The sequence below is a fragment of the Mastomys coucha genome, unplaced genomic scaffold (assembly GCF_008632895.1).
Source record: "Mastomys coucha isolate ucsf_1 unplaced genomic scaffold, UCSF_Mcou_1 pScaffold21, whole genome shotgun sequence".
NCBI lineage: Eukaryota > Metazoa > Chordata > Mammalia > Rodentia > Muridae > Mastomys > Mastomys coucha.
In genome coordinates this window covers 135005688-135033457 of record NW_022196904.1, presented here as the reverse complement: position 1 = coordinate 135033457, position 27770 = coordinate 135005688, and the positions used below count along the sequence as shown (strand labels likewise).

The 27770-nt window shown below is 50.8% G+C and overlaps 1 protein-coding gene across 1 annotated transcript in view; it reads left to right on the top strand.

Moving 5' to 3' along the window:
* Lrp5 (LDL receptor related protein 5) overlaps positions 1 to 27770 on the top strand; it is a 105703-nt gene that overhangs the window by 39320 nt on the left and 38613 nt on the right. The window contains exons 5-8 of the mRNA XM_031389102.1: positions 1055 to 1186; positions 17820 to 18216; positions 19767 to 19938; positions 25380 to 25596. Of these exons, the coding sequence (XP_031244962.1) occupies positions 1055 to 1186; positions 17820 to 18216; positions 19767 to 19938; positions 25380 to 25596 (918 nt within the window). The remainder of the gene's footprint in view (positions 1 to 1054; positions 1187 to 17819; positions 18217 to 19766; positions 19939 to 25379; positions 25597 to 27770) is intronic.

Below are 27770 nucleotides of genomic sequence, written 5' to 3'. Positions count from 1 at the left end.
GCAGGGGAGGCACTGGGGAGGGGGTGGGCGGGGCAGGGGGTAGGCATGACAGGGTAGGGCTCACAGGTAGGAGAGGCTACATCAGGCAGGTCAGCTGGTATGGGTAGGACAGGGTGTAGATGGGAAGGACAGAGCCCAGATGTGAGGCTCAGCCAGGTTAATGGGGTAGTATAGGGTCAAGTAGTGAGACAGAGTGGGTCCAGGCAATGCAGTAGGGAGTAGGTAAACAGGGCTAAGGAGAGACCAGACCAGGCCTCTATCCTACAGAAGCACCTGTAGGGAGACACACCTCCAGAGAAGTACATGCTAGGCTAGAAGAAGAAGCTTGTATATGCGTGTGTGTGTGTGTGTGTGTGTGTGTGTGTGTGTGTGCGCACTAGCGTGCGCGCTCTCGCGCGAACCCCCCCCCCCCTTGCGTGCACGGGCTAAGTGTGGTAACCTACTGTGGATGGAGCCTGCAAGGTCCAGCCAGATTAAAGAGACAGGGTGTGAGAGGCAGGCGGATTTCTGAGTTTGAGGCCAGCCTGGTCTACAGAGTGAGTTCCAGGACAGCCAGGACTACACAGAGAAACCCTATCTCGAAAAAACCAAAAAAAAAAAAAAAGAGACAGGGTGTGCTCAGGAGTTCACTAACCCAGGCTTCCCAGGCACGCCTGCAGAAGCCGCTCCTGAGAATTTCCATGGAAGTGTAGCGGGTGACTTTCCTGGGGAAAGTGGCATCCTTCAAAACTTTATCTCCTTGTTAGAGAAAGTTTAGGGTGGGGAATGTTCCCTGCAGGGGCAGGGCTGGTCTGAGATGGTTTTTGAGAAATTACAGAACTGCTGCTGAGGCTGAAGGTCCTCCCTGTTGGTGGTCAGCGGTGAGGTAGGACTAGGAGGGCCCGTAGGGATGAGACGGTATCATGGTGTAGGGCTGGAGGGACACCTGACAGCTGTCCTGCAGGACACGTGAGGACTTGCTGGTATGCAAGCCCATATGGGAGGGAATGGCTGGGCAGTGGTGAGCTCACAGCCTGTATTGCAACTCCCTTTTATCCTGTCCTGTCCCCACCAGTCCATACGCCATGTGAAGAGGACAATGGCGGCTGCTCCCACCTGTGCCTGCTGTCCCCGAGGGAACCATTCTACTCCTGTGCCTGCCCTACTGGTGTGCAGTTGCAGGACAATGGCAAGACGTGTAAGGCAGGTGAGGTGGAACATTGGCACTGGCAGGGACAGGTGGGGCCTGGCCTGGTGGGGGTGGCTGTCTCTAGCCAAAGTAACAAACACGGCAGTCTCTTCACAAGGTTCGGCTCCATTTAGTGAAGACTCTGTAGCTGGGTTCACCCCGTAGGCGAGCTCTTTGGGAATCGTGGGTCCCTCATCAAAAAAACGATATCCTGGCTTAGTAGTACCTTCAAGGTGTTGAGCATGTCCACATATGGTCACACCCTAAAAGTTTGCTGTCCTGAGTTTTTATCCAAAAGCTATTAACTGTAAAAATAAAAGGACGGATTTTAGTGGGCGCCACTCAGGGAGCTAGCTAGCCCTCAGTGTGGCGCCCCACTAAACTTTCCTACTCTGTATCAGTTTTGCCCTCTGGAGCCCTACAGCCATGGACACTGTGAGCAAAGACATGGATTTGGTTTGGCTTCCCTGCATCTGTGTCCTTTATTTTTCTTCTTGTGTTTCAGTTGCTTCAAGTCTTAACTCTCTGTTAACGCTCCTATGCAAATATGGATCCCAAATCAGTCTTGTTGAAGGTTTTCTTTCTTGCTGGGCAGTCATGGCGCACACCTTTAATCCTAGCACTTGGGAGGCCGAGGCAGGCGGATTTCTGAGTTCGAGGCCAGCCTGGTCTACAGAGTGAGTTCCAGGACAGCCAGGACTACACAGAGAAACCCTGTCTTAAACAAACAAACAAAAAGTTTTCTTTCTGACTCACAGAGCTGGTTTCCCTCTTTTTTTTTAATATATATTTTTTTGAGATTATAACATAATTTCATAATTTCCTTTTCTTTTTCCTCTCTCTAAAACCTTCCATATACCAGTCCATGTTCTCTTTCAAATTCCTGGCCTTATGAGCTTTCCCCATCAACTTTAGCATATCTCTTTTTGTTTTTAAGACAGGGTCTTACTATGTCGCTCTGGCTGTCCTTGAACTTGTTGTATAAACTAGGCTGGCTTCAAAATCATGGAAATCTGCCTGCCTGCGATTCCTGAGCATTGGGCTCAAAGGTGTGAACCCTCTCATTTCCCTGCTTGATTCCCACACCTTTTGGCTCAGGCCTTACTCTTCATTGTTGGCTGCTTTCAGTTTCCTGGTGTAGACAGACAGCATTCTCACCTCCAGGAAATGTAGTCTTACTGTGGTGAGTCTCTGGGTTGACTCTGGGGCTTGTCCTATCAGGTGTGAGGAACACAGCCATCCTAAGGCTACTTCTTTTTTTCTTCTGGGGACAGAGCCTGCTTCCCTCACCATTGGCCCTTTCCCACAGGGAAAGCCAGGGAGGCAGCTGCTTTCCACCTCGCCTGGTCTAAGCAGCTTCCTCAAGGCTATCTCTTGATGTCAGTGTGTGGGGTTGAAGAGATGTCTTTGCTCAGCTCCAGCTGCTGTTCAGGCATGGGTGTGACTCTGAGGTTTTCCTGGTCCCTGCTGTGTGCTCTGCCGTGTGGAACTTAGATTGTAGATACCTGTGGTATTGGAGGTCAGGATGAGCAGCTGGCCCTGGCGTTCCTGTGGGAGCCAGGCTCCTCAGTGACTCAGAGTCCAGGGGTCACGTGTTCCACTTTCCAAAGAATCCTGTCTCTACTAGCTGTGAAAGGCACTCCTAGAAAGACTGTCAGAGGCACAGGACAAAGTGTTTATCACTCAGAGTCCTCCTGTGGTGGGAGTGTGCGACAGACTGAGGGCACCCCTGTAGTCAGTGGACTTTGGTATGCTAAATCCAAGTTTTTTCCCACTTTGGATGCAGATGCCCCGACTATAGTATTGTGTTAAAAGGAGGGAGATGTTTCCAGGTGAGAAAAAAGGCGTGTGTCCTAGTTAGGTTTCTATGGCCGTGTCAAACACCACTTTCAAAAGCAGCTTAGAGAGGAAAGGTTTATTTGTCTTACAGGTCATAGTCCATCCTGACGGGAAGGAAATCAGGACAGGAACTGAAGCAGGGGCTGTGGAGAACCCTCCTCCTGGCGCCTCCTGCTTGCTCAGCCTGCTTTCTTAGATAACTGAGGACCGCCTGCCCTGGGATGGAACCAGCCATGGTGGGCTGGGCCCTCCCACACTGCTCCATACATTTTTCTCTATGTTTTGAGTATCTTATGTCATACATTTTTATAATATTTTTCTTCTTGTAACTCTTCCCAGGGTCTCCCCACCTCCCTACCCATCCTACTGCATATTTTTTCTATTAAAAACAAAATATCACTCACACACACACACACACACACACACACACACACACACAAAACTATTGAGTCTGATTTGTGTTGGCCAACTACTCCTGAGCATTAGAGCTTCCCTGGCATGTGGTTAATATATCTAGTGTTACTCCATGAAGAAAACCAATGTTCCCTTCCCCATAAGTATCAGTTCCAATGAGCTCCTTGCCTAGGGTAGGCCTCACTGCTGCTCCCCCTTCTCTTTGCTGGGATTTTGTCTGACTTGTCCGAGTGTGCCATCAGCTCATGTGTGCATCTCACCTGTCGGATCTGAGAAGTGCTGTTAGCACTGTCTCTGGCTCCTACAGTCTTTCCTCCTCCTTGTCTACATAGACCCCTGAGTTTTAGAAGGGGGGTGGTGTAAAAAAGATAGCAGCTTCGGGCCAAGTGCTCCAGTATTGGAGACATTTTCCTCAGTTGAAGTTCCCGCTTCTCAGGACGACCCTAGTCTTTGTGCTCCAGGATTCTGTCTCCTATGAGATAGGACTGAGAGACTGCTGCTTTCTCTAAGGCAGGAATTCCCAGCCTTGCCTCCTTCTGTCTCCTATGAGATAGGACTGAGAGACTGCTGTTTTCTCTAAGGCAGGAATTCCCAGCCTTGCCTCCTTCTGCATCCTCATCCCTTAGACAGTTCCTAGGCTGCTAGGCTGGAGAAAGAATCAAGGAGGATGTACCTCAGCTCCTAGACTGCTTGCCCAGCATGCATGAAGCCTTGGCTTCAGTCCTAGCACCAGACGAATCAGGTGTGTTGGCTCAGGTGTGTCGGCGGTGGTACGCATAATTAATACCAGCACCCGGGAGTAGAGGCAGGAGGATCAAAAGTTCAAGGTCATCCTGGGCTAAGTGATGTGGCCTTGAGGTCCTGGGGATTAGAGGCTCCCTGCAGGTGTCTCACCAGGGACCAGAGAGGTCAGGGATGGTTAGAAGGTCAGAATGATGCCCGTGCGTGACACCAGCACCTGGAGAGCCCTCACCGGTGTCAGGAGGAGATGAGGACTGAAGAGTTGGGAGTGGCCAGGGGCTACCTAAGGATCTCCTCGTGGCTGTGGCATCTGTGAGATCTTTAGTGTTGTCCATTTGAGGCCATATGGGGGAAAACTGTCCCATAAGGGAAAGCTGGATAAGTAGCTAGCCCTGCTCAGAGGGCAGATCCATAGGGAAAAGGAAAGGGAGATTTGGAGCAAGAATGTGTTGGGAGAGGGCATAGCTTTCCCAGAGGGAGCTTTGGAAGTGATAGGCATGGAGACCATGGGGACTGGGGTAGGGAGCAGGTCTTGCTGTCACCAGCATCCCAGTTTCTCCCTGGTGATAAGGAAACTCACTGGCTACCTCAGGGCACCTAGATTCAGCCTCTCCTAGTCATCATACTAGGCTTTAGTCTGTGTCCTGGCTGTCTTCTTTGAGACAGACTCAGCCTCCTTGGGCTCCAGTTTCTTTATCTGCAGCAAGGAAACAAAAGCAGCACTCTGGAGTGGTTGAAGGAAGGACTAACCACTTGGCTAGTAGGAACTGGACTCGAATTTGAACTTGATCTGGGAACCAGGCGGACACTCTGATTTGAGACCAAGAGAACAATTCTTCCCAGACATTTGGAATCAAGTAGATGCCAGGGTTAGCTGGTGCCAGGTTGTGGTGACCCGGCTGGAAAGATCTCAGTGAGTAGACAGGCCGGCTGGTGACCTGCTGCAGAAGTGTGTGTTTATCCTGGGATTCTGAATATGCTTCCCGTTTTTATGGTTTCAAGGTTACTGTTGACCTAGGCAGGGACAGTTGGCCTGGCTGTCATTGGATTCCTGGGGCACAGTAGGTGTCCTAGCCACCGACAAGCCTAATGGAGCAGGGATGGAGTGTGGTTGAGTCTGCTCCTCTAGGTGGACACAGAGTAGGTAGGAGGCACTGCCTAGCTTCCCCCTCCTCCCAGTTTGGTTTTCGAACCCTAGGCATGACTGCTGGATTCCTGGGCTTTACGTCATGGGGTTGAAGATGAGAGAGTCCTGCTCTGACCTCAGTTTGAGCCAATGAAAGCCAGCTTAGAGTCTTCCTTGAAGTATGGCCTGAGATAGTATCAGTTAATGGGAGAGTGGGGGGCATCCCATAAACTGGGGGCAAAAGGGTCAGATGCTTGTGTAGCCATTGCCAAGTGGAGTGGCAGTGGAGTGCCAAGTGACTCAAGATCCTGAGCCGCTTCCTCCTGCTCTGAGAGGTGGAGAGAGTAGACCACCCCCTTAGATAACTGGACATTGAGCCGGAGGCCTGGTGCATGTGGAGGCCACCATTTGACATAGTATTTTTCACTCTCTCCTTTCTGTATTGAGGCAGATTTCTCATCTGAATCCATGATTCATCTAGTCTAGATAACTAGCTTGGTCTGGGGACCCTTTCTCTGCCTCCTAAGTTTTGGGGCTACCATAGCTGCTTGGCATTTTTATATGAGTTCCGGGGGTCCAAACTCCAGTTCTCACACAGAACAAGGCACCCACTGAACCATCTCCCTAGCTCATGAAGCCTCTTTAAAAAAAAAAAAAAAAAATCTTCCTATATAGCCTAGGCTAGCCTGGAACCCAGTATGTAGCCCAGGCTGGCCTCAGATTCATTTCTCCTGACATGGCTTCTCAAGTACTGGGATTATAGGCATGTGCCACCCTGTTAAAAAGAACTTCACACACTGCTTGCGTGAGCACAGACTGCATATCTGTCCTTGGAGCTCAGGAGCATTTGGGTCCTGAGGCTCTATCTATGGGCAGGGGACCTCTGCCTTTGATTCTCTGCTTCCTGTTCCCCCAGCTTTTCTGAGGTAGCTGCAGGGACCAGCAGAGCATGCCACAGCAAGTAGCCTGTTCCCCTTAGCTCAGCCGAGCTGTGAGGACTGGAGTGGCTGTGTTGTGGATTTCCATAGATCTAGGAAGCTGGAAGCTGAGAGCTCTGTGTGCTCGGCCTGGGCCAGCCTCCCTCCCTGCCCCCTCTGGAGCAGCCTCCACAGGCAGCTGGCTTTGGTTTCCCCCATGTTTTTCCAATTATGTGGAATGGTCTAAAAACAGCAGTAGCAGGGGCCTTATTTGGGAGTTGCCACCGCTGTCTGTCCTCCGAAGCCTGCAGCTCTGTCACTGTCAGCGTCGCCAAGTCCTGCTCTTTGTGGACCCTTTACCCTGGTGCTCTGGCTTTTGTCACCTAGACTTTGGGACAGTGACTTAACAACACATATCTTACTTTGTAAGCCACAAATCAGCAGACCAGAGGATGCTGACCAGGCAAAGCTGGCCACTGGACCTATTGCTGTGGGTCATCTCAGCAAGGCCTAGCAAATCACAGGATGGGCATGGATAGTGTACCCCCACCCTCCCCACACTCCTTCAAGACATAGTTTTAACAGATGCTTGACTGTCAGGGATAGTCTGAGTGGGGACTGCTGAAAGAATAGAGGGCCTCATTGTTGGGTCTGATGGGTAGTTGGGACAACTGGAGCTACTTTGACTAACCCTCCCATCCATCCATCCATCCATCCATCCATCCATCCATCCATCCATCTATCCATCCATCTTTCCACCCACCCACCAGGACAGATTAGCCAGATGGGCAGGCAGCCCTCAGCCAGGGCCAAGAATAATGGGTGTGTTTGTTCCCAGAGTCTGGCTGGCTAGTCACTTATCAGGGAAGTAGGTCAAAGGGAAAAGAAAGGAGGTCCTGTGGGGGAGTCTGCACCGCAGCCTTGATTGGCATTGACTTTGCAAACAGAAGGCAGCTGCTGTTCTCAACCATGGACCGTGAATTTTTAATAGCAAGAAACTTGGATGGCATGGTCCAGGAGACTGCGTGGTAAGCTTGTATGCTATATCATGTTGTACGTCTGTGTAACTGCATCAGAAACACACACCTTGTGAGTGTCGGGTCAAATCGGCTGACAGTTGATCCATGTGTGTAGCTGCCACCCCAGCTAGAGACTGTTTTCGTCACGCAGAAAAGGCCTCCAGGCTCCTACCTCTCATCCCACTGTGAGGCTGGGAGCTCCTCCCTGCCCTGAGAGGGGCACCTGCCATATTCTTAGAAAGGAAAGCTTTCCTTGGGGTCAGTGCACAGGCCAGCTACCAGCTGATGCTTTCTGGCTGTGGTGAGCAGTGAGAGGCATCTTCCTGGTGACAGTCTTGTCATACCCACCTCTCTTCATGTTCCCCTTGCTCCTATAGCCCACTCCCAACTCCAGCCTGGCCCTGCACTTACCTGAGGCCCCTTTGTCTTTGGAGAACAGTTATGAGTCGGTAGGGTCCTGTAGAGCCCTCTAAGCTGTCCAGAGGAACCCCCTCCCCAAACACACGCACTTGCACACACTCATACGCTTTTTCTCTGAGTATGAGATTCCCTGTATTCTGATCTCCACCACTCACTACTTAGAAGGAGTCTTGCCAGGTTCAAAGCACTCAGCTGACACTCGGGCCTCCTGCTTGTCTTCAGAGAAGTGGATGGGTTCCAGCTCCTTTGGCCTCTAGTCTCTGTTCATCTTGTACCTCTTGTTTCCTGGAAATAAATTAGCTCCTTTCTGGCTATGCAGCCTGGACCTCCCCCACCCCATCCACACACACTTCTCCTGAGCTTGCCTGGTTGGCCATCGCTCCAGGCTTGCCTTCAGAGGCCTGCTTTAATGCCATGTCTCCTTGGCTCTATTGTAGACCCTCCGAGGGATGGCATGTGCCTTAGCTTAGCTTAGCTCTGCTGTGAAGGACAAATGGATCCAGCTCCCTCACTGTAGCTTCACAGTGGACCAGAGTGTGGGCCCCCCCCCCCCCCCCCCGGAAGGAAGCTGGAAACATTGTTTAAGTGCGGTGGCAAGAGCTGAGGTTCTCTGGTTATGCCTGGGATCTTTAGCAACTAGCTGGGATGCCTCTAGTGGGGCCGGCCTTATCTTCTCTACCTCTCTAAGGGACGTGGTGTGAGCATATGGTTTCCTCAGGGCCTCCTCATGTGCCTCTGAAGTCTGGGTTTGCGTTTTATCCACTTGGGAATGTCACCTGAGATCCTGCCTCTAAACTTTTCAGCTGTGTTTAAATTTATTTATCTGATTTTATCAGATCAGGCTGACCTCAAGCTTGTGATGGCCTATCTGCCTCTGCCTCGAGAGTGCTACTATGGTTACAGATGTGCACCAACCACAAGGTTTCTGTGAACCATGTGAGCTGCTGATAGTCATCTGCTTTGTTTTGTTTTGTTTTTTGTTTTTTGAGACAGGGTTTCTCTGTGTAGCCCTGGTTGTCCTGGAACTCACTCTGTAGACCAGGCTGGCCTTGAACTCAGAAATCCGCCTGCCTCTGCCTCCCAGGTGCTGGGATTAAAGGCATGTGCCACCACTGCCCGGCATAAGTACACTGTAGCTGTCTTCAGACACACCAGAAGAGGGCGTTAGATCTCATTACAGGTGGTTGTGAGTAACCATGTAGTTTCTGGAATTTGAACTCAGGAAGGGCAGTCGGTGATTTTACCTGCTGAGCCATCTCAGTGGCCTGATAGTCATCCACTATTTTCACATAGCTAAGTGTAGTCCATTATGTGGATTCTAGCCAGCCACCATAGATGGCAGTATAGTGTCCCCTCAGGGTGGTGATGGCTGCCATGGCATGATCTCAGCCTTTATTCACTTCTTCTTGGAGCTGTTTGAGGATCTTTTGGGGGGGGGTGCTTCTCAGAGGGGAACGGTGCACAAAAGTGAGAGAGCATGTGCACAGCTGCTGATGGGAGCACAGCTTGGGCACTCACAACCTATTCTACCCACCCTTCCTGGGGCTTCCTTCTGTAGATTCCTGATGCAGAGCACACAGATGTTCATTAAAACAGGCATCTCTAGGAGCTGCAGGACAGTGTGTGACCAATGGTAACAATAACTATGCTGGGGCCAGAGGGATGGCTCAGGGGTTGACACTTTGTACGGATGGAGAACCCCAGGTCAGTTCCCGGCACCCATGTCCTGCAGTTCTGAAGAGCCTCAGACTCCAGCTCTAGGATATCTGATGCTGTTCTGACCTCTGTGAGCAGCTGCGCTCGTGTGCGCGCGCGCGCGCACACACACACACACACACACACACTGCCATGTGTAGAATGACTACTATGTATGTTCCTAGACCCAGAAAGACTGGCCTTTGTTCTGAAGAACTGAGCCTTAAGCCCAGAGCAGTGGGCTTTTGAGAGTGACTAGACTAGATCTTTCCTTGTCACTGTAACAGATGCTGGACAACAGCAACGTAAAGGGGGGTTTGGTTTATTCTGGCTCCCAGCTGGAGGGCCCAGTCCATCATGGCGTGTATGGATAGCTGTAGGGCTGTGAGGCCGCTGCTGAATTGCAGTCGGGAAGCAGGTGAATGCTGGAGCTTAGCTTACTTTTTGAGACTCCACTCCATAGTGCTGCCATATTCAGAGTGGGTCTTCTCTCCTCTGCTAAGCCTCTCTGGAAACACCCTCACAACACACCCAGAGATGTGTCTTCCAGGTGACTCCCAATCCTGTCAACCTGACCATGAAGAATGTGGCCTGGTGAGGTGTAGCCTTCTGCAGCGACCTCACCAGTTGGGTTGGAGTCTCCTAGCCCTCTCCCACAATCTTTAATTTGCCCAGGAAAGCCATACCTTCTGTGTCACCTGTGAGCTTCATAAGAGGGAAGAGTGTTCATGGCCACAGGCATTGGGGGGGTGGGGGGGGTGTCTGTGCTGGGGCCGAGATTGGAGCTTTACAATATGCTCTTCCTGGCCTTGATAGGGAGCTGTTTCCACCCGAGTTTCAGGTCGAGTAGCTTGTTCAAGGCTGTTCGGTAGAGAATGTAGTTGGTCACTGATATCAGGCCTGTTTTCCTTGGAGCTTGTGTTGACCACTAGACCAAACTGCTGGTGTGAGTACCCACTCAGTGACCTGAGGGGCATGGTAGAGAGGGAAAGCAGAGACATATCTGGGAACCAGTGAGAGGCTGTGACAAGAGATGGAAAAGGTGGAAGAGGCCTAAGATTGGCTCTGACTTCGCTCTGTGCTGGTCAGCAAGTGACTTTGTTGAGAGCTATGGTCTCAGCCCAGAACTCAGGCCTGGTGTCTGTGGGACCATTCATCATGAGCTCAGCCTTCCCGTGCATGCTTGTTGGTCTGCTTGGGGTGAGCCTTTCAGGCAGTCACTTGGGTCTCAGGTTATGAGCAGAGCCCAAGACAGCTCCAGCCACTTCCTTTGGGCCTGTGACCCTGTAGTCATTAGGCAGGGTTTCCCAGGCCAAGGTACTTCTTGGCGTTAGTCTAACCACTTACCCCCTAAGGGGGCAGTGGAGAAACTTAATCAATTGCAAAAAAAACCCCAAAAAGATCTTGGCTACCTTCCAGCTGGGAAGCCGCAGGGCCGGGCTGTTTACTGTCTTTCAGACTGCAGAGTGAATGGAGGGAGACCTCAGTCACTGAGCTGCCCACGCTGCCCACGCTGCCTCGGGTCTTAGAGCGAAGGAAGAAGCTGGCCATGCCTGCTTTAAGGGCAGCTGAGGAGGAGACCACGGCAGGAGTCATGGTGTCTTAGTCAGGGTTTCTATTCCTGCACAAACATCATGACCAAGAAGCAAGTTGGGGAGGAAAGGGTTTATTGAGCTTACTTCCATATTGCTGTTGATCACCAGAGGAAGTCAGGACTGGAACTCAAGCAGGTCAGGAAGCAGGAGCTGATGCAGAGGCCATGGAGGGATGTTCTTTACTGGCTTGCTTCTCCAGGCTTGCTCAGCCTGCTCTCTTATAGAACTCAAGACCTCCAGCCCAGGGATGGCACCACCCACAAGGGGCAATTGAGAAAATGCCCCACAGCTGGATCTCATGGAGGCACTTCCCCAACTGAAGCTCCCTTCTGTGATAACTCCAGCCTGTGTCAAGTTGACACACAAAACCAGCCAGTACACATGGGGACAGAGAAGGGTTGGATCTTAGCTTTCTGTCTTGATGAGAAAGGAGTTGGCAGGGCAGAGTCACAGGGGTCATGGATGCCTCTCAGGCTGCGTGCAGCCTCACAGAGGGGCTGGGGCCTTTAGGGGCAGCCTGTTACCTTGGGATTGTGGTAGACTGTTTCTGTGGAGAGATTAGCTTTTCAGTTCCCATGTGTCCAGCAGATCTACCTCCCAGGCTCCAGCAAAGGTAACTGACGGGCGTGGGCCACATCTGTAGGTGGGTGAGAGTTTCGACTCCATCCTTCCTTTCACCATACTGAGACCCCAGAGGCCAAAGCTGCATGTCCTCAGCTCCGGCTCCAGGGAAAGAAGCGTGCCCTGGTCCCATCCCTCCCCAATGAGCCATCTGGCTGGCATGATTTTCACTTTCCCATGTATTCAAGTCCAAATGCATACTTGTTCCCAGGGTACGTGCAGACTCGAGCGTTACTTCTTATCGTTCAAGAGCGTTTCCTGTGTCACTAAGTCTTCTCCAGGGCCTGGTGTTCTGTGTCTCTGTAAACACCTATAAGCATGAATACCCCTGAGATGTAAAATGAACCCCTTCCCTCCTTCTCTTCCTCCTTGTGTATTATGGGATGTCTGGCTGCTCACAGGTTCTCCTATCAGGTGTTAGGTTTTTGCTGTTCTGAAGCTGTGTGTCTGGGTGTGTGCCTGTGCACTGCAGCTCAGGCTTTGTGCTGTTCTCAGGGGGCAGAAGGTCCCAGCCTGCTGTCCAGGCAGCCTGAGCTGGCTGCAATGTTTGAAGAAGCTGTGACTCACTAGAACTCATATAATGACTTTCCTAGCACTCAGTCAAGGTGCCAGTCATTAGAGACCACTTGTTTTCATAGTTCTTGATTGTGACCTCCCCGTCCCTCCCCTCCCCTCCCTTCCTACTCCCCTCCCCCTTCTATCTCTTCCTTTCTTTTCTCATTAAACAAAACATCATACTTTATGTGTTTGTGTTTGCCTGCGTGTATGTACACTCCATGTGTGGTGATGATGGAGGTTAGACAGAGCATCAGGACCCCGAAAATGGAGTTCCTGATCATTGTGGTCACTGTGTGGGCTCTGGGCACTGAGCGTGAGTCCTCTGCAGCACCAGCATGTGCTCATAACCACTGAGCCCTTTTTATTTTATTATTTTATTATTGTGTGTGCAAGTAGGCCTGTGTATACCATGGCACCATGTGGAGGTCATGGGGCAGCTTTGTTCTCTACTTTCACATGTACATAGGTCCCAGGAACTGGACTCGTCTTTAGGCTTGCTTAGCACTGTGCTGTCTCGCTGGCCCCAGGCGTACTTCTTTTAACCCTCCCAGTCATGACCACAGGGTGCTCACTGCAGGTCCCTTCACAACCTGAGGGCTCAGAATGACGTATGCCTTTTTACACGGGTAATAAGAAAATCAGAATTATGCACCGTGACCTGTAGAATGAAGGGACTTTCAGGTGTCCGTGTTTCTAAATGCGACTGAAGGTGTGCAGCCACGCCCTCTGGTTTCGGTGCTGTGACTAGATTCTTTCCCTGGGGTTATTGGCTCTTCCTGGTCTCCCAGGGAAAACCTTTGCTAACCTTATTAGAGAACTCCAGATCAACCCTGTAGCCCTTTGAGCTTGTTTCCTTTCAGGTTTTTATCTGAGTGCGGCAGTCTGTCCGGCTGTCTGAGTCTGTGGTTGGAATCCTGCTGCACACACAGCATGCTATTTGCTTGTGGCTTTCTTAAGGACAGGCTGGGTTTGGAGCTGCCTAGTGTCCTGTGTGTGGCGGGTCCTCAGCAGAGTGTGGCCTATGGGATAGCTCTCCACCCATAGTAATCATGCTGGTCTCTGAGCTCAGCGTATACTTAACCACATACTGTCCACCATGCTTCAGAGTGACCACTGTCCAGCTGTCCCTTATACTTGGAGCCCCCGCCTTCCAGCATTGCCCTGAGCCTTCTTCTGAAACCTCTTATCCCAACATCTTGTGTATGAGATCCAGTTTGGACAGCATGCCTTTCTTGAGGTAATCAAATGAAATGGAGGCATGATGGATTTGGTGGGTCCACATAGCAGTGTCCTCCTGTGAGAAAGACTGTAGAGACGCACAGTGCAGTTGGCTGTGTGAGGCTGAAGGCAGGGATCAGTGATTGGCAATGAACCAAGGAACGCCAAGTATTTCCGGCAATATCAGGAGCTGAAGGAGGCAGGAAGGACCCTCCCTTAGAGCCCAGAGAGGGAGCTGGCCCTGCCACACCTTAACTCTTGACTTCTGAACCCCAGATGAGGGAAGGAATAAACTTATCTTGGTAAAGTCACAAGTTTAGGGTGTGAAGGCTATGCCCGAGCCTGGCACCTGGCCCTACCTGTGTGTTCCTGGGGGAAATAGAGAAAGAAGCCAGGTGTCTACACAGCTAGGTCCAGGAGAGGGCAAGGCATCACTTTTGGTAAAAGGCCTTGCCACCAATCTTGACCACCTGAGTTAGATCTTGGGAACCCAAGTTGTCTTCTGCTTTACACACACATATACACACGCATGTGTGCACATGTATACACATACACATAGAAAGAAATAAAGAAGAAAGAAAAAAAGGAAGGAAGAAAGAATTTTTTTTTAAACATTTATTTTTTATTATAAATGAGTACTCTGTAGCTGTCTTCAGACACACCAGAAGAGGGCATCAGATTTCATTACGGATGGTTGTCAGCCACCATGTGGTCGCTGGGATCCGAACTCATGACCTTCTGAAGAGCAGTTGGTGCTCTTACCCGCTGAGCCATCTCACCAGCCCAGAAATTTTTAAAAATCAAGTATTTACTCAAACTTTTAGTTTCTAAACTGTCTGCTTCCTTGATGTTTAAACAAACATCATTTACTGGTTCTGCTGGTACTAAGCAGTAGGCCGACCTCTCTTCTTTATGGCCAGTGCTGTCTCTGGTCCCCCTGGACCACCCTAGGCCTACAGTTACGTTATGACTGTACTTTTTAAAAAAGATTTATTTATTCATTTATTTATTTATTTATGTGTATGAGCGCTCTATTTGCATGTATGCCTGCAGATCAGAAGAGGGCATTGGGTCCCATTATAGATAGTTATGAGCCACCACGTGGTTGCTGGGAATTGAACTCAGGATCTCTGGAAGAGCAGCCAGTGCTCTTAACCATTGAGCCATCTCTTCAGTCCCTAGCCTCACTTTTAAAGACCCTTCTCAGAGATCAGCCATGGGCACCCCCCCCTCAGCCTTGGCAAATATTTGGTGGGGGCTCCTCTGTAGCTGTCTCTTTGTGGCCTGCGCTTGGCCAGAGCCTATTACAAGCCCGGGAAGCCTGTGTTACAGCTTGTGTACAAGGCTGGGCTGTGGCCCTGTCTCAGTGTTCCTGATGTGGTTTCTGTATTTTTCTTTGTAAAACTAAAAATGTTCCAAGATGCTGTGCAGTGGTGGGGTTCCAGAGGACCCCTGCTCACCATGATGGAGTCACTGGACAGCCACGGAGTTAGCTCAGCTGTGAATTACTGCTGTAGTCACCAAGACTTAACTCACAGTCTTTCTCAGGGTGGCTGGGAAGAGTCCCCATAGATGACTCTTCTTTAGGGCCTTGTGCTCACTTATCTCTTAGAGGGCTGGGGCCTGTGTGTAGCTTGGGGACATTCTGTTAGACTCATCCAAGTGATGACAGAGAGTAGCCCTCACACCTCCACAACCCCAGTCCTTACCCTTCCCTACCCCCTACTTCTGTTTCATGGCTATATTTTGAGATTGTGGGTTCTTTGTTGGTCTTGTTCATTTTATGGTCTCTGTTCTGTTACCCTGGGGGTGTGAAGGGACTCGTGAATTCCCTCTTTCCACCTCTTCCTCAGCCATAGCTAGTCTAGGTCTGGGCTAAAGTAGCTGCCTATAGATAGAAACTGGTGGTGTGGCCGAGCTGGCCTGGTCACTATTGACAAGCCTCTCATACTCACTCCTAGTTGGCTTAAGGGATCTTAGGTTCCCGCTTGCTGCTGTGCGCCCTTCAGCTGTGAGTTTGGCCTCTCTGTGTACCAGGTTCCTGGTATAATCATACCTGATGTGAAGATACACCTCATATGGTTGGCTGCATTAGGATTGTGAGTCGGGGTTAGCACAACAGGTTTCGATGTGGTTTTGGGGTCGAGTCAGTTTCCACCGGGGATCAGAGCTTCCTGAAGTGGGAGCACTGTGTGAAGCCAAGATACAGTTGGCACATACTGCCTGTCCCACACAGAGACCCTGACAGTTAGTGCCCTTGGTGGCACTTCCTGGGCTTCTTCTATAAGCAGACATCTCTTATCTATCATGTTGACTAAGCCTCATGACTCCTAGCTCAGTGTTAGAGTCAGGAAGCGACCAGGTCCCACCAGCCTGGAGAAACAAGCCTGGTGACTCAGAGCCCTGCCTGATGCTCACACCAGGAAGGTTCAGCCCCAGGGCCGTGTCTCCACGGGCGAGTTTGACCCTTGTTCTGGGCTTGGCACTGTATAAAAGGGCACATAGCAGTCCCCATGAGACTGCGGGATGAGGACAGTGTCAGGCCCTGCACAGGTCAGAGGTTAACAGGACATGTTGAGAATGGAGCCAGAGGAGGGAAATGTTGAAATTCCAAGTTCTGCTCCTCTCTTTCCTCCCAGCATGCACCTTTTCAGGCAGCCTGGATTTGGGTCAAGGGTGGGTCTCTGTTGCTGTTGGGCACTTAGGACTCTCACAAGTATTATTTTGCCTTATTCTTCCTTCTGGTACCTCAGTTTCCCCGGCTGTTGTGACTGCTTCCTTTGGTGGAGGAGTCAAAGCAAATGTCCTGACCCTTGAGGACCTTGAGCAAGCCAGCACGAGTACGGGCAGCTGCCTGCACTGTTTGGGGGCTACGTGGTCAGCATGCCTGACAGCAGGCTGTTGACTTGGAGGCTGGCATGTGAGGGAGGTGTCAGCACTGCCTTTGCCGCAAAAGGCTTCTTGACTGTATGTGAATGGCCTTGGGATGCCAGAATGAATCGCTGGCCCTGACATTCTTGGTTCTGTGGTTCCCAGAGAACATCAAGGGCTGGAAGGGATGGCTGACTATGACACAACTCTGGGAGGAAGGTATGGCTGACTGACTGTGATACAGCTCTGGGAGTAAGATACGCCCTGGCCCCGGTAGCCTTGGGAGGCATTTGTGTCAGGGTTGAGGGCATACTTGGGTTCCTAGGTCTACATGAGGCTCTGTGGATATCTTCCTGAGATGCTCTGACAGCCCAGCATGGAAGGTTTAACAGAGGCAATTCCCACACTGCTGTGTACCAGGCTCCTGAAGTCACCAGGTCATCCCTTTTCTTAGCCCCATGTCCTAGTGTTGACTCTTAGTTTTTCTCAAGGCAGGGTCTCACTGTGTAGACCAGACTGACCTGGAACTCATAGAGATCCACCTGCCTCTGTCTCCCAAATGCTGGGAGTAAAGGTGTATACTACCATGCCAGGCCTTTTAGTATTGACTCTTGGGCCCTGGGGTCTGGAACACATTGGTTCAGAAGAGACTTAATGGCCACATGACCCCCGAACCTAGCTGTAAAAGTCTGAGCCTCACCAAGCAGTCAGGGTGGTTAGAGATGGCAGTCCTGGGCCAAGGCTGGCTTTAGCTCATATTGGAAAGGAGATGTGAGAGTCCTGCTGATGTGCCTGAGGCTCTCTGCACTGCGACCAAGGCCCCAGTCACAGCAGCCATGGAAACAGGTTTCACAGCTTCTCTACTGCCCACAGGTTCTCAGTGTCTAGTGCCATGTTGATTTCTGACAACTCACAGTAGCTCTAAGATGTATTGGAAGTGTATATTTCTTGCTTATCTCCTGTGGGACCCTGTTCTACAGAGCCCATAGTAGCCCCCTGGGTCTAGGCCACTGTGGAAGGAACTCAAGTGTCTGGTCTGGGCTCAGGTCTCTTGGCTCTCTTGCTTTTGGTCTCTGCCTCAGTCACCTGCATGTCAAGTGGTCTTAGATTTTGTGTTAGTGCTTCTGCAGCAGGCATCCAGCGGGTGGGGGTGGGGGAGCTCTGAGCTTAGAGCCGGGCTCCCTCCATCCCAGCACAGTGCATGACAGACCTTACTTGACACTGGTGTCTGTCATGGTAGGAAGCTGGGTGACAGAGCAAGACAGGGTGGATGGAGGAGAACAGAAGGACTGGCAGTTGTGGTCTGGAGCCCTGGGCGTCCAGCAGGATTTTTTTTTTTTTGCAGAGATGGGCTCATGGTCAGGAGAGGGACAAGAGGCAGAGGGCTCACACGCAGGTGGAAGCCAGATGGCCTGCCTGAGGACTTCCAGCTGGTTATTCAACCTTTCTGTGCTTCATTGTTATCTTCTGTAAAACAAGGAAACACAGTGTCAGCCCCACAGAGCCCCTGCAGCCACTGCTGTGGTGTAGAGGACTGACTGAGACACAGGCCCAGGCTCTTGTGCCTGCCTCAGCCACAGTGATAGACCTCTGACCTCACAGCTTGTATCTCCACAGGGGCGGAGGAAGTTCTGCTGCTGGCCCGAAGGACAGACCTGAGGAGGATCTCTCTGGACACCCCTGACTTCACAGACATAGTGCTGCAGGTGGGCGACATCCGGCATGCCATCGCCATTGACTATGACCCACTGGAGGGCTATGTATACTGGACCGACGATGAGGTGCGGGCTATCCGCAGGGCGTACCTGGATGGCTCAGGTGCGCAGACACTTGTGAACACTGAGATCAATGACCCTGATGGCATTGCTGTGGACTGGGTCGCCCGGAACCTCTACTGGACAGATACAGGCACTGACAGAATTGAGGTGACTCGCCTCAACGGCACCTCCCGAAAGATCCTGGTATCTGAGGACCTGGACGAACCGAGGGCTATTGTGTTGCACCCTGTGATGGGGTAAGGCTGAGGGTACAGGTGGGCTCTGGGATATTCCCTTTATTTCCTGCCCCTGAGATACACAGAGTTCCGAGTCAGTGAGTAGGGCTGGTCTAAAAAGAACATTTCTTAAACGTCTCGCAGTGCTGCGACTGTAGTTGGTCCTTAGACCGGACTTGGAGGAGCTCAGGGGCCGGCCATAGGACAGTTGTGAGAAAGCTTGGGGGCTGGGCAAGCATAAGGACCCCAAGCTGATCCTTAGGATCTACAATAAAAACAAACAAACAAAACCACCCGAGAACTGGAGTGGGGCTAGAGAGATCACTCAGTTAAGTGCAGTTAAGTGCTTGCTGTGCAGATACGAGGATAAGTTCGGATCCCTGGAAACCCATATCGGTGCCAAGTGGACATGGCTAAGAAGGAGTGTCTGACCCCAGCATCTGTGCCCAGTGGTGAGCAGGGCTCCTGAGCTAGAACTTTAACTGACCAGACCCTGATGGGGCGGATGCTGTGGAACTCTGGGGGTGATGCTGGGTGGGGTCGGGAAGAATCTATGCTTGGTGCAGGGTGTGACCCTGTGTCTGAGGGACAGGGCTGGTCAGGAGCCGAGGCTGCAGTCTTCTGAACACTGTAAGCACACGCGTGTTCTCTGTTGTGGAGAGGAGCCCGAGCACAGCAGGAGCTGCCAATGCTTACAGGTGCTGGCGCCAGTGCTGTTTCCAGCTGCCTAAGGGTAGCAGGGCCTTGGGGGCATCAGTTAGTGTGGAGCGCTGCAGTGACTTTGGGCCCAGTAATAGGCAGAAGAATTTACTCCGTGGTAGTGGCCAAAGTGCAGGGTTGTCCCCAGAGAGGATGGTGGCAAAGAGCACTGGGGCATTCTGAAGCTGTGGGTGAGGAAGCAGGGGGTCTAGTGGTCAGCTCAGGCGATGAGTCAGGAAGCGTACAATCTACTCCCAGCTACACCACTAGAACTCAGTGAGGTCACAGCCCCACAGCCACAGAGGTCTGGCGTGTGAACTGAGGTAGGAGCAGATGCTAGGGCCCCTTCTTAGCCTGTGACGTCTGAGCCTGAGGATCCAGGGAAATGGGATGGCAAATGAAGTGTGTATGATCCCAGGTCCCAGGAAGTGTTTCTCATACACAGGGGACCCGGAGACAGGTCAGAGGTAGCAGGAGACAAGGCTCTGTCTGAGTCCAGAGTGACCTGGATTTTCTTGAGTTAAAACTTCTGCCCTGTGCTGTCCTCCAGATTTTTCCTTGGGTTGTGAGTATATGGGAGCTTTGCTTCTGTTTCTAGAAGGCTCCCTGTTGCCCTCCTCCCTGACGTTCTGGACTCTAGCAAACACATCAAGGACAAGGGTATCCCAGATGATCTACAGGGTCATTTCTAGAATTCTTCTATGTGGTGGAAATTGAGCCTGCAGCCCCTGGGAGTTGTCCTGCAGTGTAGGAGGATGCTCTGATGTTCCTATTGAGCCGTAGGCTGACAAGCTAGGGTAGGTGTGTCCCTCAGAATTAGGGTATAGCAAGGGCAGAACAGACACTATCATGGCCGTTTGCTTTTTCTCTAGCCTCATGTACTGGACAGACTGGGGGGAGAACCCCAAAATCGAATGTGCCAACCTAGATGGGCGAGATCGGCATGTCCTGGTGAACACCTCCCTTGGTTGGCCCAACGGACTGGCCCTGGACCTGCAGGAGGGCAAGCTGTACTGGGGGGATGCCAAAACTGATAAAATTGAGGTGAGTGAGGCCTCTGGGGCACAGATTTTTTTTTCCCGAGACAGGGTTTCTCTGTGTAGCTCTGGCTGTTCTGGAACCCACTCTGTAGACCAAACTGGCCTGGGACACAGATGTGCATGAAGGAGGATTCGCATCATGTGGCCGGATTCTTCAATGTTGCCCTAAAGCTCAAAGTTTCATGCAGAGGCCAGGCCTAGACACTCGTCAGGCCATTGCATGTGTTTGCCATGGGCATCAGTGGTTGTCTGTGCCCTGCTGTATGGTCAAATAGAATCCTCAGGGAAATTGTGAGGGGTTTGGACATATGACTTAGTTGGTAGGATGCTTACCTAGCATGTATGAGGAGCCCTGGGTTCAGGCCCCAGTACCACACACATAGAGTGTGATAGCACATGTCCATAATCTGTGTCTTCAGGAGATGGAGGCAGGAGGATTGGGAGTTTGGGGTCCTTGACTGCATAGTGAGTTTGAGTACCTGGGATATTAGGATAGTGTCTCAGAAAACAATGAAACAAAAAACAAAACAAAACAACCAACAACCCTTCCCCCCAAACAAGCAAAAGGGGTGTGGCTACACATGTCTTTAATTCTAGCACATGGAAAGAAGAGACAGATAGATGGATCTTTTGTGAGATTGAGGCCAGCCTGGTCTAAATAGTAAGTTCGCACTGTTAGTGTCAGTTCCTGCACACTGAGCCCCATCTCTAAAAAAAAACCAAAATGGTTTATGGGAACTTTTCAGTGGGGGAAAGTGGTTGCTGTGAGTTCTATTCTTGGAACCCACATGCTGGAAGAAGAGGATCAACTCCTTCGAGTATGTTTTAGCCTCTGCATATGAGTTGCTCTGCATATGCGTGTCCTCCACCCTATATCTATCTGTCTGTCTGTCTGTCTGTCTCTCTCTCTCTCTCTCACACACACACACACACACACACACAAGTTTAAAAATTAAATTAAATATGCAATCTCTTTAAAAAATGGTTTCTGATGCCTCTCTCACTCTGACAGTCTGAGAGGCCTCGAGGAGGTCTGTGCTGTCTTTGAAGCATGATGCAGGAGGATTGGTATGAATTTGAGATCAACTGAGTTACAAGGTGAATCCTAGGTCTTCTTGGACTACATAGTATGGCCCTGTCTCAAAACAGAACAACCAAAAATCCTAGGCAGTGGTGACGCACACCTTTAATCCCAGCACTTGGGAGGCAGAGGCAGGTGGATTTCTGAGTTTGAGGCCAGCCTGGTCTACAGAGTGAGTTCCAGGACAGCCAGGGCTATACAGAGAAACCCTGTCTCGAACAAACCAAAAAAAAGAAGGAAAAAAAAAAGAAAATGGCTGTCTCCTGGACCAGTGGGCCAAAGCCAGTCTCTCCCTCCAGGGCAGCTCCAAGCTTTGTCTTTGGCACCGTACTTGCCAATGGGATCCATGATACCCAGAGGTGCTGCACCAGGTAGCTGTTGCTCTGTGCTCCCAACCAAGTGGCCTTTAGTATGTTCAGTCATAGCCACTCCCCATGCTTCTGGTCCCCAGCCTCTGGGGATACTCTTCACCTTTTTGTCTCTGTGACTTAGTTTTCTGGGTATATTTCCTATAACTAGACTTCTCAATATACCTCTTATGTCTGACTTTGTTGGGAACATACCATATTCAGGCTCTGTGCTGTCCTGTGCACAAACACTTCCTCCTCTTCTGTAGCTGGTCACGGGCCCGTGTGTGGGACACGCCTTGCAGTGTCTCCTCAGCCTCCGTTCTTGTCCATCTGTCAGGAATGAGATTCCTGTCAGTATTCATGTATACATTTTTATATCTGAATATAGTTTCCTCCTTTCCTTGAGGGTATGTCTGATAGAGGAATTGCAAGTCAGGTGGCATTTAAAGTGTGATTTACCAAGGACCATTAAACTCTTCACAGTGGATGCAATAGTTCATGATCCTGTCAGAAGCCTGTGAGAATCCAAATTCTTGTTCCCTTCCTTCTCTCTGTACCAATCCAAGTAGAATCTCTAGTTGCTAGACTCTGCCCACCTGCCTCTGTCCTCCTGGTGACAGCCACCATGACAGCCACCAAGCTGGCCATACTTTCTGTCCCATGCAGTCTACTGCCCCATCCCAGAAAACCCATCTCTGGGATCTTCTCGCAGCTCCAGCATCCCTGGGTCTAGGTTTTCCTGAACTCTGCTTCGGTCTGTGCCCTCTTTTGTGTCAGAATGGGATATTCTCTGAATCCCACCACACCCAGCCCATTCATGCTTGGTTTGGGAATTCTTGGAAGTGAGTGACCCCGGGGAAGGTGGCAGCTGTAGAATTGGTTGCCCAGGAAACTTGAATGGCAGTCCCTCCTTAAGTTCAAGGGTCTGAGGAAGGCCAGAGACCAGCTGAGCTAATTGTGTAGATGTGTGGCAACTAGTCAGGATGCTGAAAAGGGGAGCTGGGGAAGTAACTTCCTAGTGCTCAGAGTATGGCCTTAGCCTGTAACACACCACACATACACACACACACACACACACACACACACACACACACACACACACACACACACACACACACACACACAAGGCTACCATCAGACATTTCTGTAATTTCTATTCCTGCACGCATGTTAGAGCAGGTAGGAACTGCTCATTGCCATTCTCATTTTCTTGTGGGTCTAAGAGTACCTGTAATCCTTACTAAAGGATGACACGGGGTGAGGTTCCTTAGTCACAGGGAGGCGGCCCCCCTGGGAAGCTCTGCCACTGTGCTAGCCCAGATCCAATCTTTTCCTCACCCTGGGTGTGGCTGGACCTGGCCAGGAAAGCTCTGGCCTCCTCTCATTTTGCTTCAGGGCAACCCAGGAGTGGGAGCCAAGGTGGAGCCACCTGATGTCCGCCACCCTTTCTTCTGGTTTCTCTGTGGGCTTCTTTCACTGCTCTAGAATGGATCCAGGGAAGAAAGTGTGTTCCCACTGCAGCTAGCTTACTTTACCATACTTGGAAAGTTTAGTTTGATCAGTAGGGCTAGGGATGTAGCTCAGGTGGTAAGATGCTTGTCTATCATGCATGAGGCCCAGGGTTCCATCCCAAAGCACAGCATAAACTAAACATGGTGGTGCACACCTGTAATCCCAGCATTGGGAAGCAGAGGCAGAAGGAGCAGAAATGGTGAACTGGAAGCCAGCCTGGGCTATATGAGGTTGCATCTCAAGGAAGATATTAAGGAAGGAAGAAAAAAATGAACACAACAAGGGGCTAGCAAAACGGCTTAGCAGGCGAAGTTGCTTGTGACCAAGCCTGTGATAATCATGTTCAGAGCCTTGGAACTCACATGATGGAAGGTGAGGGCTGATTCCTGCAAATTCTCCTCTGACTTTCATACTCACACTGTGGCACATGCACATACTCACACATAAGGAGATGGGGCAGCAGAGAAAGTGGGGAGGGATCTGACCTTTTGTAGGTTAAAACTGGAGTCTTGTCTTTCCTCAGGACATTTTCGTGGATTGTTCTCTTCCTAGCCTTGACAATCCTTTCCCAGCCCTGATTTGGCCTGTGTTGAGGAGTTAGAGTCACTAGGTGGCCTGGAGCCCTGATTGTCGCTGTCTCTCCCTCAGCTTTGCTCCCCAGGAGGGAGAGCTCCCTGTGCTAATGGTTTGTGCTGGGGTTCAACCATTCCCCCAGTCGTTTAACCCATAGCTGTTGACCTATGCACCACTTGTGTCTTGTAATGGGAATGTGAGGATGAACTCTAGCAGGGAAGTGGTGTCGGATGCATTCAGGAGGCAGAGGCAGGAAGATCTCTGAGTCTGAGCCCAGCCTGGTCTACAGAGGAAGTCCCAGGGCAGCCAGGGTTACACAGAGAAACCCTGTCTTGAAAAACAAAACAAAACAAAAACTCCCAAAGGATGGACTCTTGGCTGTGTGTGCTGAAGCTGTCTGTTACTGCCTTCTGCTGCTCACTTAACACCACTGAGCCCGCGAGCTCAGTCCTAGCTGCAGCCTCCAGCTAAGACCCACACACCTCCCCAAACACCTCTGCCTACCTGGTTCTCAGCAACTCTGATGGCCTCCAACTCCGAATGGCCTTAGATTGGAGCCCAGCTTTGGTCTTTTGTTTTATTATATTTCCAGTGTGGGTTACCTACTGATTAGTTTGGTCTTTCCTATGCAGGAGGAGACAGGCCCATGGGCTGCAAGGACATTAAATAAAAGATCATGGGGTAGAGTGGGGCGACCTCTGGCGGTAGGTGGTGGAACTGCACTGTCTTACCCTCTGCTCTTCACCTCTTGTGTGAATTGTTGCTGTTCAATATTCAGTGTTAGGCCTGGCTTGTAGTTTTTGCTGTCGGTTCTCCTGATGAGCAAGAAGTACAGCCTTGCTCAGGAGGCCAAGGCTTGTCTGTATTACCTGGTGTGTTTCCTCATCCTTTTTTCTGTGCCTGAGATGTTGCCACTGTCACTGCTGATCTTCGTGGGTCACCAGAGTCCCACTCACCCTGTGGCTTTAAAAACAACAACAACACAGGGCTGGAGAGGTGGCTTAAGAGCAGTTAAGAGCACTGGCTGCTCTTCCAGAGGTCCTGAGTTCAATTCCCAGTAACCACATAGTGGTTCACAACCATCTGTAACTTGATGTGATGCCCTCTTCTGGCACACAGTTGTACGTGAAGATAAAGCACTCATGCACATAAAATAACTTTAAAAAATTAAAAACTAACAACAACAAACCTCCAACAAAATGAGAATACCGGGGCTCCTGCTGGTCTTGAAATCACTGTGTGGCTGAGGATGATCTTGACTCCTTACCATTCTTCCACCTCCTGAGTGCTGGGGTCATCCACATGCCCTACGGAGCCTCGCTCGTTGGTGCTTGGGATCATGCCAGGTGTGCACTGTACCAGCTCAGTGACACTCCCAGCCTAAATGTTTGTTTTAATCGGCATGGCCTTTTCTAGAAGAGGACTTGGCTCTTCTGTGCTAGCATGGACAGGGAAGGAAGGTACCATCAGCCTGTGGGTCTCAATTTATAACTAGAGGTGCCCAGAAGGGACAAACCTGCCCAGATTGTGGTCTGGCCTGGCCCTTTGAAACTGTGTTATATGCCCACCCACTACCTTCACAGGCGTTGCTAATGGATCCCAAGAAGCCTTCCCACAGGGCTCACCCTGTTCTGTGTCCCGCTCCTTGGTACTCCAGGCCCCCACGTGTGCCTCGGCAGCACTCAGGGAGCGGGGACTCTTGCCTATCCACAGTGTCCACGCCCAGGCTACAAAGGCTGTAGGAGCAGCCTCCCCTCCGTCAGCCAAGGACATGGCATTTGTTCAGTAACACCTGGCCTCTCATGGCACCTGGTTAGGTGCTGATGAAGTGGAGGCTCTGGGGCAGCTCAAGCCTGAGTCAGGCCCCAGGTTGGTTCTTGATTGGTGCAGCCCCTGCCTATCCAAACTCCTGTTTCTGCTCACACACAGGTGATCAACATAGACGGGACAAAACGGCAGACCCTGCTAGAGGACAAGCTGCCACACATTTTTGGGTTCACATTGCTGGGGGACTTCATCTACTGGACCGACTGGCAGCGGCGCAGCATTGAGAGGGTACACAAGGTCAAGGCCAGCCGGGATGTCATCATTGATCAACTCCCTGACCTGATGGGACTCAAAGCGGTGAATGTGGCCAAGGTTGTCGGTGAGTCTTGGAGCTCTGAGCCATGACTCGGCTTAGCCAGTTGGCACCAGAAAAGGTTACAGGTTCAGACCTGGCCTTGGTGTTCAGTAGGGTGTCCCTCTCTGAGGATGGACAAGACAGGAAACGGTGACTGTGTCTGGCTAAGTATAGGTGGGAGTAGGGGTGGCATGTTGCCCAGGGATTAGCTGTGTTGGGAATAACTGTGGCTGATGTGTGACTTCTTGCTGTATACCAGGCCTTGGTAAGAGCTTCAGTGCCTAAGGCCAGCTGTATGTTAATTCTAGTTCCCAACACTGGGGACCAAGGGACAAGGCCATGTGAGGAACAGGTAGAAACCTGGGGCACACTGCATCTGCCTTGCCTCAGTGGCTGAGCCCTGCTGCGATTCTCAAACACACATTTTACCTGACAGGCCAAATGTTAAAAGAGTGTACTTTCTGAGGACTCCAAATGCAGGTCTGTAAGGTGGGGACCAAGGACTGTACAACAAAGCATGGGCATCGTTCCCATCTGCCATTCCCATGCCTGGGCCATGCCTATAAGTCTCTGGCAGGCTTTGTCTAGTAAATAAGGGCAAGAAGAGCCCTCAGTGTTTGGACCACTTGTTTATAGTCAACAGGTAGGTGTGGTGTTAGAGAGGTGGCTCTGGAGCTCAGAGTATCTCCTGGTCTTCTGGAGGACCCAGGCTTTGTTCCCAACCCAACCACCTATAACATCAGCTCCAAGGGTATTCAATGTTCTGACCTTCTTCAGCATTTGCACACATGTGACATACACTCAAATACACACACACATACACACACAAATAATAAAACAAGAAAACAAAAAAAAGCAACCAAATCTTTGGGCTGGTGAGATAGCTCAGTGAGTGGAGGGGCTTGGCGCCAAGCCTGATACCGAGTTCAATGCTCAGGTCCCACATGGTGGAAGACACCAATACCTAGAAGTTGTCCTCTTACCTTCACATGTGTGCTACAGCATGTGCATTTATGCATGTCACACATACACATATGTAAGCACACATGCAGGCACATGCACACCCATATATATCGCACATACATATTGCATTCACATGTGCATACACACAGGCACAAACACATACACCCATACATATCACATGTGATTGAGGTGCCCAGCTTTACCAGTTGGATCTGCAGGATCAGGCAGGGTGTGCCTGGCAGAAGAAGAGAGGCATCTGGACAAAGGCCCAGTAGGGAGGCAGCATGGGTGACCATAGGCATGGCTTGTGTCTCCTGTCCTTGTGGTAGGCCACATGGCAGCCTGCAGGGCTGACAGGCTTCATTTCAGCAGCCCCCTGTGAAAACCTGCCATGTGCAGGACACAGAAGGCCAGGTCCACCTAAGTCCGTTAGGCAGCAGATGAGAGTGAAGCAGTCGTGCCTGGGCTGCCAAGTAAACTTGAGAAGTTGTCTCTCCTCCCATCTCCCAACCCCACTCCATTTGTGATAAGGGGAAGAACATTCCTTTTTTGGTTTAAATTCTTAACACTAAGTTGCTAAGGCTGCAATTTGGAAGCAGAGTGAGATAACAGGCTGGCTCAAAATAAATGAACGATACCTTTTGAAGTGCTCTAGTCAAAGATAGATGTCGCTGGCTGGCCATGGAAAACCTGAGTTTTATAGGTTGCTAAGGGAGTCAGTGAATTAGGGAACATTCTAGACGAACAACAAGAACCGATGCCATCAGGTTAGGCATGGAGAAGGAGCAGCTGAGCAGTGGTTGAGTTGTGGCACCATCGCTTGGTGGACTGGATGTAGCTCAGGCTGGGCCACTCCTCATTTGCAGGTGATGGTACCTTGAAGCCTTTTGTACTCAGTTTCCACTGGTGACAGATGTGACATCCTGGGACTGGGCCCTGTTGTATTGTCACTGCTAATTGACCGTAGTAGAGAAGGCTTTGTCTGCCCCTAGCCAGGCTTTCTTTCACTCTTCCTTCCGGGGTTCCCTTTTGGTGGATGGCAGGAATATAGCCACACACGGCTGTGAGCTGGTGATACAGCCACATACAGCTGTGAGCTGGTGATATAACCTCATACGGCTGTGAGCTGGTGATACAGCCACATACAGCTGTGAGCTGGTGATACAACCACACACGGCTGTGAGCTGGTGATACAGCCACACACGGCTGTGAGCTGGTGATACAGCCACACACGG